Source organism: Garra rufa, chromosome 2 (genome assembly GCF_049309525.1).
Source record: "Garra rufa chromosome 2, GarRuf1.0, whole genome shotgun sequence".
Taxonomy (NCBI): domain Eukaryota; kingdom Metazoa; phylum Chordata; class Actinopteri; order Cypriniformes; family Cyprinidae; genus Garra; species Garra rufa.
Window position 1 is genome coordinate 40,150,214 of NC_133362.1, and position 23,975 is coordinate 40,174,188.

Below are 23,975 nucleotides of genomic sequence, written 5' to 3' on the forward strand. Positions count from 1 at the left end.
AGAACAAAGCAGATAAATGTAAAAAGCAAAGAGAAAGTGAGCGTGTGCTTTTAAAAGACGTGCCGCACATTCCCCAAAGCACTTCTGAACCAAAAAAACATGAAATCCTGCAGCCCTACTATGACTGACTTAATTTTTTCTTTATTCATCTAAAAGAAGCTAAATTAAATGTGTGAGGCACGCTCACGCTCACATTGTGGGTTTTTTGTGTGCAAACCCTAACATCTGTTTAGAAAAACCCCCACTTCGTTTAATTGAGAACTATCTTTTTCTTTCAGTGAGAAAAAGGTTCCTGCAATTGTCGGTCACACTTTCCCGAATGTGCGTATGTTGCTTTCAGGCACGTACAAAAGCGGCTTCATCTCTTTCTCAAGGTTAGATTCTCAACCATGAGCACAGAAGATTGTGAAAAGGGAAATTAGTAAGGATGCACATATTGTTTAGACTGACTAGCAGGTAATTTCAAGGCTTATATTTTTTGTATAATGAAAATATATGCACTTCATTTATTTTTTATGTCAAGTAACAAATTGATATTCATTTGAAATAAATCGATTCTACTGCGTGGTAAAAACTTTTAGATGCACACTGTACACAATTGAATAATTAATGATTTTATTTAGCAAGATCTATATTAGATGCAGCAATGATGCAATTGATAATAAGTGACAAAGCCTTTTTACATTGTTACAAAAGTTCAAATACATGCAATTCATCAAAGAATAGAAAATATTAATCAGCACAACTGTTTTCAACATAATGAAATGTTTTTGGTCATAATATCAGCACAGAGAATGATTTCTGAAGGAAATCTGATACTGGAGTAATGATGCTAAAATGTCACCTTTTTATCATAGGAATAAATTACATTTTAAAATCTATTCAAATTGAAAACATTTAAAAGAAACAAGTTTCTTATGCTCATCAAGGCTGTGTTCATTTGATCAAAAATACAGAAAGAAATGTAATATTGTGAAATATTATTATGATGTAAAACAATCTTTTTCTATATTAATATACATTAAAATGTAATTTATATCTATAATTAAAATTGAATTTTCAGAATCTTTACTTCAGTCTCCAGTGTCACATGATCCTTCAAAAATCATTCTAATATACTGATTTATTATCAGTGTTGAAAACAGTTGCGCTGCTTAATATTATTTTGGAACCTGTGATACTTTTTTTCAGTATTCTTTGATCAAGATTAAAATAAAAACCACTATTTTATAATATTACAATATTACTGTTTTTTCTGTATTTTGGATTAAATAAATGCTGCCTTGATGAGCATAAGAGACTTCTTTAAAAAACAAGTCTTACTGACCCCAAACTTTTGAGAGGTAGTGTATATCAGTGCATCCCTAGAAATTACATATGCACATGCAATATATAAGGACCAGGAAAAGCCTTTTCTATCACACACAGACTGGGCTTAACGTTTGTTAGACTTGGACTGGAAGTTGCTCTTGTTTTGCTTCCCCAAGAAGGCAAATATTCAACCACTGAATCAGGAAAATTATGCCTCACTGTTCGATGCAAGCTAAAAAGCAGACGTAAATCTTTTGACCTGTCCTAAACCTAGTGAGCTACAACCATAGGCAGCAATAGGAAAAAAGGAAGATAGATATTTTTGGCCAAATATCAAACACATCCATTTTGGTGAAGGAAATATTAGAATGCATTGTTAACAATGCAGTGATGAGCCCAGTGGGAAAAAATCTACACAAAGTGGCAAACAAAATGAGACTAGAAACTCATTGAAGACCAGAAAGGATCAAAAAAGTCCAATCCAATTTAAAAAATGCACTACTTCATGTAAGAATTGTGAATGGCATGTATTATGCTTATAAGTATGTGACATGTTGTTAACTTAGCAACATGCTAACATCAAACTCTAGTAAAATCAATGTGTAGTGTTTGATGCAATTTGCAGCTTTGTGAAGCTTTACAAAGCTGTAATTATGAGGGGTCAAGACATGCATTGCATTGCTGTCTATGCAGGGTCAGAAAGCTCTTGGATTTAATCAAAAATATCTTAATTTGTGTTGCAAAGATGAACAGAAGTCTTACAGGTTTGGACCGACATGAGGGTGAGCAATTAATTACAGAATTTGCATTTTTGTGGGAACTAACTCTTTAAATGGGCAGTTGATTATTAAAGTATAAAGAAAAGAGCTTATTGCTAGCCTGGCTAACGCCAGACCACGTAATGACTTCGTCATGATTCGTGGTCTGGGAACCACATGTTCATTTTCTCGTGTTTGAGGCGTGGTTTACGAATGCCCAGAGCCGTTTATTGGGCGCTACGAATGTCTATCAAATGCGCCTGTGCGTAGCTCATAGCCAATCGTTTCAATCATACCGGATGACGTATACAGAGCGATGGTTTAACGCCAAAAGTTGCTCTTTTTTTCAAAATAAACTTGCTTTCTAAACTACTTAGAACACTATCTAAGGGGCCGTTCATATGTCGCGTCTTTTGCGAGCTAAAGTTCGTTATTACAAATGTAGACGCGCGGTATGCGCGCGCATAATGGAAGCGACGCGGTTGCGATGCGCTCACGTTTTCCATGCGCAAGCTACAGAGCGGTTTGGAAAGGAGAAAGCCTAGCGTTTTCCACGCGTTTTTAGGCGAGACATGTGAACGGCTGCATCGAATGTTAACTTGCTGCCATGCTGGATCCATAGTTATAAACAAACTGCTTCGGTGAGTCGCATAGAAGGCGTCATCGTCTTGCTGCTCCCTCCCCGTTCTGTGATTGGTTCCCTATCTGAGGCGAAAATTTGGTCCATGGTTTCCATGCTACCTTCCAGCGTGAATAAAATCGCGCCGCGCGGAAGGCAGCATGGGGACACCCAGGCTAGCTTATTGCAACTATTACTGGTCTCTCGGAGCGGGTCAAATCCACAGGCAATCTCTTGTGTGTCAAGGATTATTGGACAACTCTGAAGAGAACATTATAGCAGACTCACAATGCTTTTTTTGTGATTTACACAAAGCGTCAACAATTGAGATTTTCACCCTGAGGGAGGTGGAAACACATGGAGAAACCCATCTTCAGACTACATCCACCGTCCAGCTCTCTTCACCCATCAAACAGACAACTAGGCCAATCAATACAGCTGCCGGCCTGACCGTGTCCCACACGCTTCCGCCTGGCATCACATGAGCGGGGTGAAGGGAACACCGAGTTAGACTCAGCTCTGTTAGGCTCCTGTCAATCCTACACGTGAGTAATCCGGGACAGATTGCAATGGTTTAATTGAACTTTTTTACTGTGCCTTAGCTGTTAGACAGTTCTTGTCTGAAGAAGATCATCCATTTTAATGCACTGTGACTGAACTGCGTTAAAAATATCTTGCGCCTTCCACTGCTTTATTCCACTGAAATTGGCTTAAGTGTTGAATGCATTTAAAACACTCTTACAAAACATCCAATATAGGTCAGTTAAACCTCAAGCCAGCCAAATTAAACAAGGCTTTTTCCAAAGAGTTAAGAGTAGCTCACTTCCAGAGCAAAAATGACAGATAACCCCCTTGTCATCCAAGATGTTCATGTCTGTCTTTCTTCAGTCGCAAGGAAATTATGTTTTTTGAGAAAACATTTCAGGATTTCTTTCCATATAGTGGACTTCTATAATGCCCCGAGTTTGAACTTCCAAAATGCGGTTTGAATGCAGCTTCAAAGGGCTCCATATGATCCCAGCTGAGAAAGAAGGGTCCGCCAAACAGCAAAATCGTCCTACACTGCCGTTTGCAGTGTAGAGAGCTTCATTGATTATAATGGAACTTCGTGAGATCGTGATGAACTAAGATGAGTGACAGCTTTTAATTATTTTAAGAGTTTGTAAATGAGATATTGATTTAATACAACAGTTCAATGAACAAGAAGTTAATATTAAGTGACTTACATTGTCTGACTATATCACTATTGCCTGATTTTGCTTTATTTTGTTGTCATAAATGGTCAGTCACAACTGAGCCGCTGCGCATCTCCATTCAAACACAGCTGCGTTTCATTTATGAATAAACATGCTTTTTTTTTTTTAAATCTAGTGAGTCAATGATTCAATTTCCTATTCATAAACGTTCGAACAAATCAAATGAATATGATTCAGCAATTGAATCAGTGACTTGCCGCCACCTACTGGCAGATTAAGTTTAATTTTTAAAATATCTTTTCAGATTTAAATATTTTTGTGTTCTAAATTGTATATTTAAAACATTAATCTCCACATGAATTTATGAATTTGACTGCACTCATGTCACCTACAAGCCACTTTTGTGTTCTTTGCCACCTCTGTAGTAAAAATAAATTTAGTTAATAATAATTTAATTTGATTGGTAACTTATTCTTATTGTACTTGTTCTTATTCTGTTGTTTTAATTAGAAATTTTAAAATGCTTAAAAATATATATAATTTTTAACAAATTTGACATAAAAGATGACACTTTTAAATAAGATGCCATTACAAAGGTAAAAACAAAATTCCCCTGTAAATCACTTTAAGAAGTCTTTTCCTGAAATTATGACTGTGCTCCTAAATTTGTTAAGGAGGCGTAAAAAGAAAAGTAGGTGTAGAGCCCTGCAATGTAGGACGATTTTGAAGTTGGAGGAGAAAATTAGAAAGTTCAAGCAGAGCTAGACCAGACGAGTGTTTGGGGTTAAAAAGTATATAAATTGTACATTTTTTTTTTTAGAAAATAATTGATCATTTCGCTAGATAAGACTCTTCTTCTTTGGCTGGGATTATTTAGAGCCCTTTTAAAGCTGCATTTAAACTGCATTTCCAAAGTTCAAACTCGGGGACACCATAGAAGCAGTGTTGTTTTCGTCAACGAAATGATTTCGTCATCGTCATCGTTGACGAAAACAACACTGATGGAGAGAAATCCTTAAATGTTTTCCTCAAAAAATATTTCTTTACAACTGAAGAAAGGAAGACATGAACAATCTTGGATGACAAGCGGGTGAGTACATTGTGTACATTTTTGTTCTGGAAGTGAACTACTTTAAAAATTAATTTAGCTTGGTGCAAAAGCCTTTACATTTTTTCTACCGTCTCATCCAGCAATGCCAATAACAGCAAAAAGACAAAACCGACTAGTCAGTTTTGAAAAAAATGTAGTTTAGTATTCTCTCAAGCACCACCTTTGTATTGATGTCGAAGAGTGGCAACTTGAAGAACAGCTTAAAAATGAAAATAACTTTTAAGCTATACCAGATCTAAGGTGCTGACTTTAAAGCGTTGGTTCCAATGGGAGAAAAGCAGCAACAAAGGGAACACAGACCAGGAAGAGAACATGAAAGCTAATGAAAAAAAAACGGAGCAGCGGTATTGGGATGCCTTGTGTTGAAAGCAGAACCTCATCACTAGTTGTGTGCACCTGCTGGTTGGCGTTGGAGCCTAAAAGCCTTGGAATCCCTGTAAGCCTGGAAAGGCGGCGTGATGTCTCTGATCAAAGTGAATTCGACCTAGTACCCCAGTGAGCACCCGAGGTGTAGTGGGTAGAAGAGAGGACGTCTGATGTCATTAAAAGGTGGGCCCTTTTTCTAATCGCAAGACCTCGTGGCTTGACAGTCATCCAGCTTTTAGCTGCTCATAAGCCTGAGACTCGCCCTATCCTTCTGGAGTTTCTGGGCTAATCAGCTGACGCCATACAGGCGTCTCCTCTTCTAATTGGCTCTTGGCCAACCGTGCCATACAGCAGCAAGAGCCAATGAATAATCAGCTTTAGACTCAGATTAGATGGCTAACACTTTAACACTTCAGTGCATGTCATAAATAATACAAGGCTTCTAGAACAAATGTGAGTATTGAAGCAAAGATGAGAATAAAATGAACTTACTTGATCCTGTCGGCATCTGATAAGGACTCCTGTAAGACAGAACATTCATTTAGTATGTGCAAACTGAATATTGCCTTACACATAGCATATTCCAATAAATATTTCACATATCCTTAATATCCACACTGCTGTATATTTAACATAACATTTCATCAAGACTTGAATCTGAACCTAAGACAATGTTTATCCATATCTATTATTGCACACATAGAAAAACAGTTGTTTTCAATTGACGAACTCTAAGACATGTATTATGGCATGTTTAAACGGACATGTTGGTTAATTCATTTAATAAAGGCATTAAAAAAAGCAAGGGATGCAGGGTAAGCAATTTAACATCATACTCTGTGTGTTTCTACCAAACAGGTCAATACGCACATGCCTAGTGAAGCTATGAAATCAGTCTGACAGCCTGTTTTTTAATGCTAGCTAAATAGCCACCATATCCCACAGAGAAGAAAATGGCAGTGTTTTTTTAGTACTTTTCTAAAGTAGAGAAAGCTTGTAAACAGCTATGTTTGTTGAAACACTAATTATGTATTTGGTTGTTAATGGATGAAAATCTGTTATCCAAATAAAACCTGTCCTGAAGTGACAGTTAATGATGAGGGTTTCAGTAAGTGCTCATGTTTAGAGCAAAATATCTCTAGATGAAGATATCCATCAGGGCATTGATACAACATAGGAAGGGTTCAGTCAGAAATTCTTGATCAAAGTTTACTAACCCTCAAGTCGTTCCAAGTCTATATGACTTTCTACTGTTGAATATAACATAAGACATTCTGAAGAATCTCTGAGCTGCTTTACTGTAACCTGTTAAAACATTGTGACCAGAGGCTGTGAAGCTTTAAAGTTTGAAGTGTTTGAAGCCACACTGATAATTCACCTTAGCGCTCAAATCTCATTTGCTTATGGTAATATTTAAACTTTCCGCATCGAAATGTCACATGAAGTGTGACGTAATAATGGCAAATGCCATTCATTCTGATGTACACTAACAGTCAAAAGTTTTTGAACAGTAAGATGTTTATTGTTTTTTTTAAAGAAGTCTGTTATGCTCACCAAGCCTGCATTTATTTGATTCAAAGTACCACAAAAACAGTACAATTTTGAAATATATTTACTATTTAAAATATGAATATATTTAAAAATGTAATTCATTCCTGTGATTTCAAAGCTGAATTTTTAGCATCATTACTCCAGTTTTCAGTGTCACGTGATCCTTCAGAAATCATTGTAATATTCTGATTTGCTGCTAAAAAAAACATTATTATGTTGAAAACAGCTGAGTAGAAATTTTCAGGTTTTTTTGATATATAGAAAGTTCAGAAGAACAGCATTTATCTGAAATAAATCTTTGTCATCACTTTTGATCAATTTTAAAAATTAGACTGACTCCAAGCTTTTGAATGGTATAGTGTATAATGTTACAAAAGCTTTTTATTTCAGATAAAAGTTGATCTTTGGATCTTTCTCTTGATCAAAGAATCCTGAAAAAATGTACTCAACTGTTTTAAATATTGACGATAATAATACTAATAATAAATGTTTCTTGAACAGCAAATCGGCATATTTAAATGACTTCTAAAGGATCATTTGACTATGAAGAGCAAAGTAAGGATGCTGAAAATTCAGCGTTGAAATCACAGGAATAAATTACATTTTAAAATATATTCAAATAGAAAACTGTTATTTTAAATAGTAAAAATGTTTCAAAATTTGCTGTATATTAAATCAAATAAACACAGGCTAGGTGAGACTACTTTAAAAAAATCTTACTGTTCAAAAACTTTTGACTGTTAGTGTATATCATAACTGAACAGTTTGCAAACAGCATTTGAGAAAAACACCAATTATTGTATGACTTCAAAACATTTGTAAATAGAGTGAACAATTCATTTGGACTACTTTTATGGTGCCTTTTAGACCTTAACAGCCTCTAGTCAATGTCCACTTTTATTGTATCGAACAAGCAGCATCAGCATTCTTCAACAAGGGAAACTGATAACAATTTCGGTGCCAATTTATATTAGGTGGCCTGAACTATTATGTACTTACATCAAACAATAAGTACAATGTACTTACTGTTTTCATAATATATTGCAAAAAACTTTTGCTGCTATTGAAGTGGGATATGGTTAAGGTTAGGGACAGGTTTGGTGGTATGGGTTGGTTTAAGGGTGGGTTAACAGTGTAATTAAAATTGTAATTACAGAAACTGATTACAGATGTAATTACATGCAGGTACTTTTTAAATATAAGTACAATGTATTTACACAATAAGTGCATTGTATATAATCAGTAATTGAAAATATAAGTACATAGTATTTAAGGCCACTTAATATAAAGTGGGACACAATTTTCATTTTAAAGTGAACTATTATTTAGTTTATCTCTAAAAGGTTCTACAAGAACAGATTTTATATGAGCAGGGGGTAAAGTCAAAAGCATTGTCAATGACATACCTTGATCTGTGATACTATAGAAAAGGAAGTCACTTGTGATAAAGGAGCTTTCTCACCCTCCACACGAATAATGGGAATCTCACCCTTTGGCAGCCCTGATTTATCTACATTGTCCTTTTGCAGGGCTCTGCTTTCTATATGGGACGACTGATGGGGTTGAGGCTGGTGCTGAACCCCCTGTGGAGTCCTGTCGTCCCATTCGGAATCATCGCTGCCCCCCACCCTACTGTAAATTGGCCCTTCGGCTTTGGGACGAGCCCCTTCGCGGTGTAGCTTTTCTGAGACTCTCTCAGGACTGTCCGCTGAGATGTGCCACGTCTTAGGCCTTGCCTCTCTTGATTTCCTGCTAACTCTGGTATGCTGGGCGGCCCACTCATCCCAAAGTCGACTCCTCTCTTGCTTTTTGTCGAGATGGTCCTTGAATTCGTGCTGTTGCTTGATTTGGCTCCATTTTGAAGACAATGCTGGTTCTGGAAGGTTCCCGCGCAGCATCTTTAGACTAGCCGGGCTTAGGACCCGGTAGGTGATTTCATCCAGAAATTGGGAAAATTTAATCTTTTCTTCAAGAAGCTGCATCTTCCAATCCGGTGGCATTGAGCTTGGAGATATAGACGATGTGGAAGTAGCACGTCCCGTTGGAGAAACTCCTATGCCCTTCTCCCTATCCAAAGACATACTTTTGGGCTTCCTACTGCGTCCACGACTTCGTGCTTGGCCTAGCATCTCCGCCGACTTTGACTTGCGCAAACTGTCAGAAGAGTAGATTCCCAACTGATGTGACTGCTTGAGAATGCCCTTGGGTGGAAGGGCATGCATCAGAGGCGCTGCATGGGGTGGACGCTGCTCTTCTTTGGGTGCAAGTATCTCCGCTTTCTCTTTGAAGACCAAGGAGCGCTCCGCACTCCTGCTGGAGTGTGATGGGGAGCTGCCTGGGATGCACTGCTGGGAGCTTTCCGAAGAGGCGAGATCATCATCATCATCAGCAGAAAGCGCCAGTAGGTCATCGCTACGACTTATAAAGCGGCCCATTCTTTGATGTCGGTGATGCTTAGGAGGAAGTCTTACGCTTAAAGATCCGTGGCTGAAGATCCGTGGTGGAGGGAGGACACTGAGCTCCAAGCTAGACAGACTTGAGACATCCAACTCGCTGTCGGACGCTTGCGACCACACGGGTCTCTCGGGGCATTGTGGGTAAGGGCCTGTAAACTGAGTACGCTGCAAAATAGGTGCATGATTTCGGGGGAAAATTACCTGGCAGGGGTCAGGCTGGGCTGAGGACTCAGGGTTGGCGGATGGCAAGGCACTCCCGCTAACATCCTCTCGAAATACTGGCACAGTGTGGCGCGTCTCGCGGTGCTGCGGAGGTGCCTTTCGGTACGGTTTCCGGGCTGGAGCAGCACTCGTCATTCTGGGAGATCAGTGTGCTTCCATACACCATCCGTTAGTCCTGCCGAGAGAGAGAAGCATGAGAATCCAAAGTAGCAGTAGCCTTCAACCCTGTCCTGAGCAAAAAAGCAGTCCCTTTCCTCTGCCTCTCTCTCCCCTGTGCCACCCTGCCTCTTCCTCCCTAAGCGGCAACGTCAAAAAGGCAGTTGGAATCAATAGGCATTGATGAGAGCTGCACCACTGGGTGGTTAAAAACGCAACAACCAATAAAAAAACAGCTATGGCTGAAACAGACAGCTGGAGCTGATCGAGGGAAAATGAGAGGCAAAACGCCTGCTTATCCACCAAACATCTGTCTATACTTCTACTATGAAGAAAGATGAGAATTGGTGAGGAAAGACAGAGAGACACCAGATACATGATCTGATAGACACAAATATAGAAGCACAAGAGAGGAAAAAGTGGAATCGCTCTAAAGTGGGCGATTGATTACATGTTTGAGTGTGTTTCCAATAGACAAATTGTTAAACCACTGCCTGCATGACTCGTATTGATCACAGGAAGCTATGTTTGGAATGGGAAAAGTGGGTGTGCTGTTGGGATCCAATCACTTACAGGGTCACACAGGGCTGAGCCACAGTGTCTTATTTTTTTTAATCAAAGTAACACTCAAAAGCTCAATTCTGTTCAAACAGTAGCTTTCTCTGAAAGTTAGGTACATTGTAGGGATGCACCGAATGATTTGGCCACCAAAATTATTAAAAGCACAAAAAGCTCTTTTGGTGTTTGATCATATAAGCGAAAAGGATGAATTAATTCAACATTCATAAATGTTAGCATTGTCATTTTACTGTTGCTCTGTAAAATAAAATAAAAATTAAGACAAAAATGATAACAATCATTACAACAGCTCCATTAATACATTTATTATAACATTCTCTTTTGCTCAGCAAGGCTGCATTTATTTGTACATTAAAAACACATACCTGATTCAAGAAGGGGGTCTTTAAAATGGCCAAAGCTGAAAGCATATTATTTTACAAACTTTTTAATTTTCAAGTCAAATTGTGCTTTGTTGGTAGGCTATAACGTCTACTAGAATGTTAAAAATGTTCAGTGTTAAGTAAAAAATTTTAAGTTGTTGTTTTGTAATTGATTTTTTTTTTATTATGAAAAGCAAGACAAAACTGTAAAAAGCACATTTTGGCTATTTCATTTATGCAATGGTGAAAAAACTGGCAAAATAGATGGAAAAACACGAAAAACCATGTTCAGTGATCGGCCTTCGTCCCAGTGTTTAATTTTGTTAGGCTTCGGCCTCGGCCAAGAATTTTTTTTGTAAATTTACACAACGAATTTTAAATTTGAATCAAACAAAGTTTGGAATTTCTTAAAGAGATGTGAACCTTCATTGATCTTCAGAACACAAATGAAGATATTTATGATGAAATCTGAGAGCTTTCTGACCCTGCATAGACAGCAATGCAACTACCATGTTCAAGGTCCAGAAAGGTAGTAAGAACATTCCAGAACAACTCAGAGCTCCCAAGACCACGGATGTTTTTAAAAGAGAACTGAAAACCTTTCTTTTCAGAAAAGCGTATTTTTAAGTGTCTGTGTATTTGTTTTTTTGTATTTATTTTTATCTGTTTGATCTTTGAAGCACTTTGAGATTTGATGTCAAATGTATAGTGCACTATAAATAAAATTCATCATCATCATCATCAAGAACATTGATAATATAGTCCTTGTGACATCAGTGGTTTAACCTTAATTTTATGAAGCTACGAAAATACTTTGTGCGCAAAGAAAATAAAAATAAAGATTTTATTGAACTAATTCTTCTCAAGAATGTAGTGGTTGCGTTACTGTCTATGCAGGGTCAGAAAGCTCTTGAATTTCATCACAAATATCTTATGTTGTGTTCTGAAGGTCAACGAAGGTCTTTCGGGTTTGGAAAAATATGAGAGTGAGTTATTAATGACAGTATTTTCATTTTTTGGGTGAACTATAACACTAAGGGGGCAGCCGTGGCCTAATGGTTAGAGATTCGGACTTGTAACCCAAAGGTTGCAGGTTCGAGTCTCAGGTCCGGCAGGGATTGTAGGTGGGGGGAGTGAATGTACAGCACTCTCTCCACCCTCAATACCACGACTGAGGTGAGTCCCTTGAGCAAGGCACCGATCCCCCAACTGCTCCCCGGGCGCCGCAGCAATGGCTGCCCACTGCTCCGGGTGTGTGTTCACGGTGTGTGTGTGTGTTCACTACTGTGTGTGTGCACTTGGATGGGTTAAATGCAGAGCACAAATTCCTTGTATGGGTCACCATACTTGGCCTCACTCACCCCCTTTCCTTTCCTTTCCTTAAAAAAATGATCTACTGTTTGTACTTTTTCAGCTAACCTTGTCCTCTAAAGAATTTAACTGCGGGCTGCTAAAAATTTTTCAATAACATTTCACCTCATTTATTGAATATTATTGACTTTGGCAGAATAGCATAAAAAAGCAACATTTCTTGTTGCACTGCCTGGTGAATCTTTATTAGGAATCTAAACCTTGATGATAACTTTCAGTGTAAAACAACAGTACATATTTAACACATTTTTAATATTAGTTGATAATGACTACTGTAGTAAAATTGTCATGAGATCTTAATTCTGTACGAATCAGTACGTATTCAAAGCCTTTTTAATATTTGTTTAGAAATGGAAACTTGTCCAAACAGTAGGGATGTAACAATTTTTAAAATCTCACAATACAATAATATCACATTATGAAGTCCACAATACAATATTATTGTGATATTTAAAAAAAAAAAGACAAATGAAGACTTGGGGGAAAAAAAATAAAAAATTTGTACATTTTAAAGTTAATTATTCTATCTAATGCACTTTGATAGTTCAAAATCAAGAGCTTCAACACATGTTCTTAACTATGAAAACTTAAGTCAGAATTGACATGCACCTGAATTTTAAAGGAGACTCAACCCTCTTTCATTCTAAATTACATTCACACTGGTGTTTTAGGAAGCCAAACAAATTAGAAAATAATTTGCTTTACACTACAAGCAGGGAAATTATAATACTTCTTTTCTAATTTCTAGACTTGAAAGTGATATTTTGAATTTGGACTGCATTAACGGTACCCATTTAAACCACTAGTCAGCAATTTATATTGCACTTTTGAACTTTTGTTTTGACGGAAAACTCCAGCTTCAGTGAAAACAGGTTTACAAAAAACGTGTCTCACTAGAAATCTAGTAAAATACTGTAATCATCTGCCACGAAAATAAAGCATGCACGCTAAACTCAGAACACATGCAATAAACGAGTTCACTGCATTCACTGTAAACTGAGCCGTTCTGAGGCGCGGAAAACACCGGATCACGAGCTGATCGCCTGAACGAAGTGCACGCTCGCTTTGAAACGATGACAGGATTAAGCCATATTGTGCTTTCGGTTTTAGTTCATTTGACAGATACTGTGCCAAAGCGTAATGGCGCAAAACAGAACTTTAAAGACCTTTTATGTTAGAACAAGAAGTTATTTTATTTTAAATATATTTTAAAAACTACTCTTTGCTCAGAAGACCCATCTTTTTATATCGTCATGTGACCACGCGATACCATGATACTGATAATACCATTAGATCCCTACCAAACAGTGTTAAAGTTATCCAGCAACACCATTAGATCGCAAGATGAACCCACTGTGGGTCTGCTAATGCACAGAGCTGCCAAAAACGTCTGCTGCACAATAACATCCTATTTAAGCACTTGCAGTAACCTGGTTAACAAAATCATCACCCTGTAGACGCAATTTTCTCATTTCTGTCCATTTGAGATAATCTTGACATGTGGCTGCTTGAGGCACAATTCACAAAGCAACTTTGTGGCAGAGTAAGTTTGAGTCAGTGAAAGAAAGTAAGAAAGAAAGTTTCATATCATTCCCTTTTGCTTTATCACTATAGCCAGCTTTGACGACAATAGGCTCCCTGTGGTCAAGTGCATAACACATAATAGCAGGCCATGGTTAGCACTCAGATTCTCTCCACTTCTTCCTGGGTCACACCTTTCCCTGCAGGAGAGCAGCTTTCTTCAATGGCGTGGTTATTTTTATAGTTCATGACTGGTAAAATGGGAAAAATGAAGGGAGGATTGGCTGGTGTGTCTCAGTGTGGTGCCAATAAGAAATCAATGGTGTTCCCTGCGCATGCTGCTAAAGTGCTGCGGGGCACAGGCTGGGACACACATACGCACACCCGCACGTGAGGGGGGTCACTGCCAAAATGTGCCACTTACTGGAAGGCTGATTTTCCCTCTTGACGTCATCCACTACCCACAATGCACAAACACACCAGGTCTACACAAATGATACACAGCAAGCATCTTCATCTGAACTGATAAAGTTTCAAAAAACCTTTTGTTCCCAAGTTCAGAATCGTCCTACACCAATAACAATAGAACCTTAAAATTTTTTAAATCCCAAGATTGAAGATTTAAGATTACATGAGATGTTCATTTCTGTTTATTTTGTGCTATAACTAGTAGTAAAAGGGCCACAACAAAGAGCAACAAAACTAAATTTATTGTTTGGAAATCCTGAAAAAAGGGCAGAATTTAAAAGATGAGGCTTTGTTTCTAATAGAAAGAAAAAAATATATCTTGTTGCAATTATGTTTTTTTTTTAAGTTTGATTTACGTTTTACGTTTTATTAATGCTTCAACTGAAAGAGCGTAGACTAAGACTGAACTTGGGATTTTAAAAATCGCAGTAAATTTGTTCAAATGAAGATTTAAGATTACATTAGATGTTCATTTCTGTTTATTTTGTGCTATAACTAGTAGTAAAAGGGCCACAACAAAGAGCATCAAAACTAAATTTATTGTTTGGAATTCCTGATAAAAATGGCGGAATTTGAAAGATGAGGCTTTGTTTCTAATAGAAAGAAAAAATATCTTGTTGCAATTGTTTTTTAAAATTTTATTCACGCTTTAACTGAAACAGTGTAGACTAGGGTTGTCACGATACCATAAAAATGACTTACGATACTATACCAGCTGAAGTATCACGATACCAAGTAGTATCACGATACCATGCACATAAAAAATTCATAAATAAAAAGATGTAAATCAAAACAGGCAAGATTTTTCTCTGAATACTTCATTAATGTGAATGAATGACTGGCTATTGTTATCCAGGAAATCATGTAAACAAAACTCATGACATTTAGATTGTACTTATAATTGCATAAATAATGTTATAAGATTAATGTTTTAAATGCAAAACTCTGAATATAGAAATATGTTTGAAAATAATGTATATGATGGGAAACTTAAAACCGCCAGCAGGTGGCAGCAGTGTTCGTGATTAAATAACTGAGTCGTTCAAACGATTCTTTCAAAAACGGCTGAATCATTCAAGAGTGAATCAAATGACTGTTTTCATGAATGGCTTAGTGAATCAGTGATTCGCCCAAACCAACTCGGATTCGGATTCGAACACAGAAACTAAACTAAAACATCTCGCTCGTGTCATATTGCTGAACTGTCACGAGCATTTTTGCTGCCATTAAGATATGGCCCATATCTTAAAATTTCCAAGTTAGCAGCTTGTATATTAAAACGTATTCATTTATAATGTTAAAAAATACATATATAATGATTGATAAGAACTAAGTGCAAAACCACTATGTTCATGAATGGAATTGCATTCATGATCGCAAAGATGCTTCCAGAAACAAATTATTACACTTGTTCTAAAAGTGGGCAAATGAATAAAAATACGAATATTCTTTCTAGTAAAATATTTTGATGTTGAATAATTGATTCTTGAGCTGCTACTTTTTAAATAACATCAGACGGTCTGAATCAGACCCTCTCTTCTGATAAACTGCAGCGTGAACAACGACGTGCTCGCGCAACTTCTCATTTCAAACTGAACTGAAGCGTCGGGAAACACTGAATAGCACATAAAGCGTATACACAGACTGTACTACACAACGCACAGCAGAAAGGCATTTTGGCAGTCAACTTGTAATGTTTCTGCTGGCGTGCATGAACATTTTAAACAGTGTTCCTGCCGTGCATGCAACATATCTTACGGTGCTACCGTATGGGCGATACTACCGTTTAAAAAAATGCAATGGCACCGCTGGTATTTGTAAGCTTTAGTATCGCGATACTACCGTAGTACCGGTATACCGTGCAACCCTAGTGTAGACTGAGACTGAACTTGGGATTTTAAAAATCGCTGTAGATTTGTTCAAATGAAGATTTAAGATTACATGAGAAGTTCATTTATGTTTATTTTGTGCTATATCTAGTAGTAGAAAGGAATGATTGCATTTACTCATGTTTCGTTTGAACTCCGGCAGTATATAGCAATAAGTTGCGACAACAAAGAGCATTAAAACTAAATGTATTGTTGGAAAATCCCGATAAAAAGGGCAGATTTTAAAAGCTGAGGATTTTAATATCTTGTTGCAATTATAATTTTAAGTTTTACGTTTTATTCACGCTTCAACTGAAACAGCGTAGACTAAGACTGAACTTGGCAACCACTTTGTTGGAACCTGTTTGGCGAAAGAATAACGTTTTTATCAATTACACTTTATTTGTTTGCGGTTTTATGTTTTATTCACGCTTCAGTTTTATGTTTAATTCACGCTTCAACTGAAACAGCAGACTAAAAGATTGAAGTAAACAACTTACACACTTAGAACCACTTTGTTACGTCACAATAAGACTTCAAATGGCATGAAAACGGGATCTGTTGGAGTTTTAGTAAGTAATCATCTTGGTGAAATTTTAAATAAATCTGTCTGTGAGCAATATTTGCAGAGCTTTGATGACTGATAATCCAAAAAAATACGTCAAAGTTAACTATTAAAAAGTAGCTTAACATAAGTTATGTAAAATATATTGTTTAACTTGTTACTGCCTTGAGTTATTATTTTATAATAAATGTAAAATGCTTAAAAACACTAAAGGTGCGTTCACACCGGACGCGAATGAAGCGGCAAGCGCGAGTGATTTACATGTTAAGTCAATGCAAAGACGCGAATAGCCATCCTGCGGCGCGAAACGCGCAAATGGCGCGGCACGCATTGAGCGTTTCAAGCGATTGCCGCGCCATTCGCGCGAGTTCAAAAATCTGAACTTTGGCGAAAATCCGCGCCGCGTTAACCAATCACGAGCTTGCTCTAGTTGTGGCGGAGGCAGAAATCCGAAACAACAATGGCGGACAAAATCACCGTTGCTGTCTGTGGTTCCTCGGAGCTGTACCATACATCTTTGGACTTTTGTAGAAACAGGAATAAAAAGGATCTTGCTAGGAATAAAGTGAGTGAAGAGGTCAGACAATCTGGTTAGTTTTAAAAAACGCTCTTTACTCAATTTGACCTACATATACATACATATTGAGACTACAAGCAAGCTAAAGCTGGCAAATTGAGCTCATTCACCTATTTTACAACTACTTTCCCGCTGACGAGTGGCAGAAGCCCCTCCCATGACGCAAATTCACGTCTGTTGTGAAGAAAATGTCACGCGCGAATGACGCGAATTTTACCGCGCGAATGGCGCGAGTAAACTCAAATGTTCAAGCGTTCAACTACGCGCGAATAGCACGTTTTTTTCCACGCAAGACGCGTCCGGTGTGAACGCACCATAAGGCTCTGTTTCACAGGATTAGGCCATTGTTCAATTAGGACATTTAAGTAATTTTTATAAATGTGCCTTAGAAAAAAAAACATTATTGGTGTGCATCAAAAGACAAAACAAAGACACTGATATATTTTAAGATCAATCAGTGCAAGTTTCTTTCAGTTGAAACAGCTTAGATTTTAGTTTAGGACTAGGCTTAAGCCTTGTTTGTGAAATCGGGGAAAACTTGATGAGGATCATACTTGGCTTTAATAAACACAATACTGAGTACATTGTTAATGTAAAAATATAAATTAGAATTATTATTTATATTTTAGTTTTTCTGATAGTGTAAGTAATGTTTATTTAACCATGAAAATATGACTGGGACATTTTATATTTAATTAAAAAAATTTTTTTTTAACAATTTAAGGACTCATTTCAGATCAGCGCTGCACACCACTGCTACCTATAAATATTCTGCCAGTGAAAAAGACTTTTTTAGAGACTGTCAACAATTCAGAGAGAAAAAGCCTTCGTTCTAAGACAGAAGAATATAGCTACGTTTTGGGAGATTCCATCAGCTTGTCCTTTTTAAAACAGATGAAGGTTTCCATGTACCTTCTAAATTTTACAAACGTCTAGGGCAAAGGCCTAAAGTTTTTCATTGCTAGTCACGCAAAGGCTGAAAAGCAAAGGATCCTGAAAGATCTAGTGTGAAATTTCTGAGGTGCGGATAACTCTGCTTGCAGGGCACCACACCTCAGAAGACTCGGCGAGAATTGCTTAATATTTAAAACCAACCTTCATCTTTGTTGGTGACAGGCCTACACCTACTTTCAAAGACAGACATGAACTAGACTACAACCATCACCTGCGTGTGATGCTTGCAAAGCACACAACCACGAATCAATAAAAAACACTGACCAAACTACGCCTGACGGTGTGACTCAGTTTAACCAACAGGAGTCTCTGTTCTAACATGCTGTGGCTTCAAAAGCATGTGTCTGTTGATGTCTAAAAGTGATTCCAGCTCTTTCAGGACCTAATTAATGCTGGATTTCTGACGCTTTTAAACACTGAATGCCGTAAATAGCATTCCAGCTAAGCCTTATATTTGCCAAGACAGAACTAATGACTGTGGGTGAGGGTTACAGCTCTATGAGAACAGAAGGGATGAAATTACAGTACATGCTGACCTTCACACCATCACATGCCCACACAGATGCTGCATAGCTTCATTTCAGAGGAATCTGGCATTGTACATGCAGATTGTACACTTCATTAAACTGCTTTAATTAAATCTTACTGTGCTTTGCAAATAAATCAGGTTTTTAAGTTAGACGTACTCCAAAAGCGATATAAATTTCGGTAACAAAATTGCAAGTTTTAAATCTGACTTTTTTCACAGAACTGTGAGATATAAACTTACAATTTTGAGAAAAAAGTCAGAATCGCATGAAAAAAGGCAGAATTGCAAGATGAAAACTCAATTACTTTTCTCTCTTTGACTTTTTTTTTCTTAGAATTAGGAGATATAAACTCGCAATTGTGAGTTATAAAGTCTAATTTTGAGGGGGGGAAACAGATATCTCACAATTCTGACTTAAAAACTCGCAATTGCATGTTATAAAGTCAGAATTGCAAATATAAACTCACAATTGTGAGAGAAAAGTCACAATTGTGAGATATAAACTTGCAATTGAGAAAAAAGTCAGAATTGTGAGTTCATATCTTGCAAATCTGACTTTATGTCTCGCAATTCTGACTATATAACTAATGCGAAAATTCTCTGAGTTCGTGTCACAATAAATGTGACTTTTAATGCAATTTTGACTTTTTTCTTAGAATTGTGAGATATATACTCGCAATTGCGTTATAAAGTCAAATTTTGAATCGAAAAAAAGACTAATATGTTCTCAGAATTGCGAGTTTGTTTCTCACAATTGCATGTTATAAAGTCAGAATTGCAAGATAAAAACTTGCAACAGAAAAAAAAAAGTTAAAGTTCTAAAAAATAATAATAAAGCAACTGTCAGATTTGCGAGATATACACTCACAATTCAGACTTTTTTCCTCATTGAGTTATAAAGTCAGAATTGTGAGATATAAACTTGCAATTCTGAGAAAAAAAAGTTTATATCTTGCAATTCTGACTTTATAACTTGCAATTGCGAGTTTATATCACACAATTATAACTTAATTTCTCAGAATTGCGAGTTTATATCTCACATCTTATATCTTGCAAATCTGAAAATTACTTTTTAAAAACAGACATTTGCGAGCCTATGTCTCACAATTTCGACTTGATGCAATTCTGACTTTTTTCTTAAAACTGAGATATATAAACTCGCAATTGTGAGTTTTAAAGTCAAATTTTGAGGGGGAAATGATAAGTTGACTGATATGTTTTCATAACTGTGAGTTTGTATCTCACAATTCTGACTTAACTTGCAATTGCATGTTATAAAGTCAGAATTGCAAGATAAACTCGCAAGTGAGAAAAAAAAGGCACAATTATAAGATATAAACTCAGCTCTGCGAAAGAAGTCAGAATTCTGACTTTATAACTTGCAATTGTGAGTTTATATCACGCAATTCTGACTTTATAACCCACAATTGTGAGTTTATATCTCACAATTCTGAGAAAAAAAATCAGAATTCCAATATGTAAACTCATCACTAAACAAAAAAAAAAAAAAAAATCAGAAATGTGAGATAAAAAGTTGTAATTACCATATTTTATTTTTTATTCAGTGGTGGAAACAGGCTTCCATAGTTTTTGGTCCCCACTGACTTTAATAGTATTTTTTACATACTAAGTCAATGGATACTGCCAGCTGTTACCAACATTCTTCAAAATATATTCTTTTGTGCTATAGAGAAGAAAAAAAAAACTCAATACAGTTAACGACTTTAGAGTGATTAAATGATGGCAATTATTAATTTTGGATGAACTACCCCTTTAAAAAGACAGAATACCTATAGACCAATTTAGAGTAAAAATCACTTGCAGCTGCGCACGCATAGTGGTTGCAGAAAACACTGGTAACAAGTGAAGGTCAATGGAAAAAAACATTTTTGTGCCTTTTGATGTCAAAAACAGAATGCTAATGATTTTTATAGAATACTACCTTCAAAGATGCCATTTGAAACTAAACACAGACATTTAAATGGACATCCCATGGATGAAAACTGCTATTATTACTCTTTGAAAGTATAAATTTGATTTAACCAATAATATTCACATATGCTGTTCATAGGGGATGTATTGCATTAGCATTACAGTTACAGCACTAAATATTATTTAAACCTATTACTATTAACATTTCTACATTACATTTATTTATTTTATCTCACAAATCCGACTTTTTTTTCCTCGTAAATGCAAGTGCATATCTCCTAATTTGGACTTTATAACTCGATTTAGTTTATCGTTCTCATGTATGCAAGTAGGATGATTATGAATAGGAGATTTTTACGAACTCCATATAGTTTACATATTAAATTGGCTGCATATTCAACAGACATGTTGCTAAATTAAAACCCACCAGAATAATCCTTACCGGCTTAATCTATTCCAATGTTTTATGATGCATTTCAGACTGTGAGCTCCTTTTATATGTAGTTTTAACTAGAGGTCGACCAATGTATCGGTTTTGCCGATTAATCGTCACCGATAGTTGATTGGCAGTGTGGTCCAGCCTAGCTATCGGTATCGGTAAAATCCAATATCAGTCGACCTCTAGTTTTAACCTATATTCAGTAGGGATGGCACGGTACATGAAAAACATCCGAACCGAGACAAGAGAACCGAACGGTTCGGATGTTTTTCATGTACCGTGCCATCCCTGCGTTGAACCGTGCCTCACACGGAATGCGCAATGTAGCCTCGTGCACGTAGTGAGGGTCCTTTTTGCGGGAAACAAGAGGTGTGTGTGGACTAGGGCTGGGCGATTCTTTCGATTTTTTCGATTAATTCGAATTTACGTTTTAAGACGATTTAATTTTTTATAAAATCGAGGTATCGCGATTTTTTAAATAAAAATATTAGATACATTGTAATTGCACCAATGGCAGAATAATTAAGAGGCAATATTGTCCGACCACATGATGGCGCGCCTAACTAACCGCTGTATTCAGAACGGAAAACAAAGAGCGTGTTCTGGTAAAATTACGCGAGTCACTAAGGGGACATGATTAGCTGCTTGCTAGCAAGTTAGCCTGTTACATTACAGTACATACAATTTCACTTACCACATAAACAGAGTAGAGAGATGAAGACAATGGCGAATTATTTGCATATCAGGGCTCTGGAGTACGACCTAATTTCTCAATGGTGCGACTAAAAATAATCTTAGGTTGCATGGTGCGACCAGCAGTTCAAGGGCAAAAAAAAAAAAAAACTACTGCGTACGACTATGAAAAAATATTTAGGAGCACCATGTGCGACTGACCCGACCAGCATATTTGTGTTTGCGCTGAGTGGAGCTTCAAAGGTTTCTATGTGTTTTGCACGTTGACTAATGTATCTCAAGTGTAGAGAGAGTGTAAATAAGAGACTGAATGGGCAGTAGCTTCGTTTATTATAATAGAGCTTTGTGAGATTGCGAACTAAGAAGAGAGACAGCTTTTAATCATTTTTAAGGGAGTTTGTAAACGAGATATTGATTTATTATAACAGTTAAATAAACAAGAAGTTATTATTAAGTGACTTACATTGTCTGACTATAACACTATTGGCTGATTTTGCTCTATTTCGTCATCAAAAGTGGTCTGAAACAAGTCACAGCTGAGCCGCTGCGCATCTCCACTCAAACACAGCGGTGTTTCGTTTATGAATGAACGTGCGTTTTTAAACAAATCTTGTGAAATGATTCAATTTCCCATTCATAAAGAGTCACTTGCTTTATTCCTGAATGAACCATCTGTTCAAACGAATCAAATGAATGATATGATTCAGTAATTAAATCAGTGTCTTACCACCACCTGCTGGCAGATCGTTTCAGTTATCTAAACCATTTAATATTTCTGTGTTCAAAATTGTATATTTTTGTATACGATATAAGTGCAAGAGAAAAGCATGGAAATATATATTTCCTCCCATCTCATATTTATTTGTCTTACAAACATTTACTGTGTCTGGTATGATAAGAATGGGGCCTGGTGGAAAGTGATCACTGATGCAGTTGCAATGTATATTGCAAAATATATGGTGCCCATATATATTGTGGAAAAGCTGTGGTTTCTTCACATGCTAAATGTAGTAGGGGGAAAAAAATCGATTTAAATCGTAAATCTGATTTTTTTGTGAAAAAATCGGGGATTTTATTTTTAGGCCATATCGCCCAGCCCTAGTGTGGACATACAGACAGTAAAAGTGGAGTGCTGCAGGTTACGTCACGTGTAGAAATGGCAAGTGGGAGAGATAAGGAAGGATGCCCGGAGTTGGAGGATGCGCCAGCTTCGTATAAGGGGCCATTCACGTGTAGCGTCTTTTGCACACTCAAGTTCGTTATTTCAAATGGAGACGCGCGGTATGCGCGCTCATAATGGAAGCGACGCGCTCGTTTTTCCCAGGCGCATACGCGCCGCATCGAGATTAAATTATCCAAAGACTATAGAATACCCTTAAAGGGACTTTGAAACATCTCAACTTTTCAGAATGCCGCAAGCGCACCGCAGGTCATGTGACATGAACCAACCAATCACAAAGATTTCCTCTCTTTTTCTGTTAAAAGATACAATTTTTGTAAGAGCTACATTGAAGTTGGCAGTTTGATAAATGCAAGTTAATTCTTCAGTTCAATCTTTATGTGCTAAAAAGGCACATGAATTCCTGTAGAGATAGCAATACACATTCTCCTGTTTTTGCCAAATAAATGAAAAGCATGTCATCAATGTCTTCTCTCTTGCTGTATTAAAATCTCCCCTAGCTTTCCTCAGAGATGGTCCCAATAATGTGCTGAAAGTCAAGTCCAATTCAGTTTGTGCATGTTTGATATAACAATTTTTTTAATAATGTATCCTAAATTGTGGATAATTAAGCTACATCCCTGCTGAAAAAAACAGCTAATACCAGCCTAGGCTGGTTGGCTGGTCTTAGCTGGTTTAAGCTGGAAGTAGCTGGTTTTAGCTGGTCTCCCAGCCTGCCTTCCAGCTATGACCAGCTAAAACCAGGCTGGTTGACCAGCTAAAACCAGCCAACCAGCCTAGGCTGGTTTTAGCTGGTATTTTCACCAGGGATATCATATGCCAAAGTAAATTTCTGGAGTGTTAAAGATTAAAAGGAAAAAAAAAAAAAAAAAAACGTACAGAACCGAAAACCGTGACCTAAAACCGTGATACGAACCGAACCGTGGGTTTTGTGAACCGCCACACCCCTAATATTCAGTAAAAATAAGCATTTGTTTCAATTACTTCTTAAACAACTGTTTTGGTTTTGGATTTGGATTTTTAAAGTATACCAAAAAAACAGAAATTGTTGTCTTTGACATATTTGGACATTATCTGTCATGCTTGAAAACAACAGATCTCAATATTTCTCAAAGTGTAAGATTGTCTGTATTGCATAAGTTTGGATACTCAGGAAGACAACAGGACATTCAGCTGTCTGCATTTTTGTGA

General features: G+C 37.0%; 1 protein-coding gene across 2 annotated transcripts in view; it reads right to left on the minus strand.

Moving 5' to 3' along the window:
* Positions 1–23,975, minus strand: part of tjap1 (tight junction associated protein 1 (peripheral)) — a 168,628-nt gene that overhangs the window by 68,489 nt on the left and 76,164 nt on the right. For both annotated transcript variants that reach the window (XM_073835197.1, XM_073835195.1), the window contains exons 4-5: positions 9,570–9,765; positions 5,854–5,882 (exon numbers count right to left, since the gene is read on the minus strand). In XM_073835197.1, the coding sequence (XP_073691298.1) occupies positions 5,854–5,882; positions 9,570–9,725 (185 nt within the window). In that variant the 5' untranslated portion in view covers positions 9,726–9,765. The remainder of the gene's footprint in view (positions 1–5,853; positions 5,883–9,569; positions 9,766–23,975) is intronic.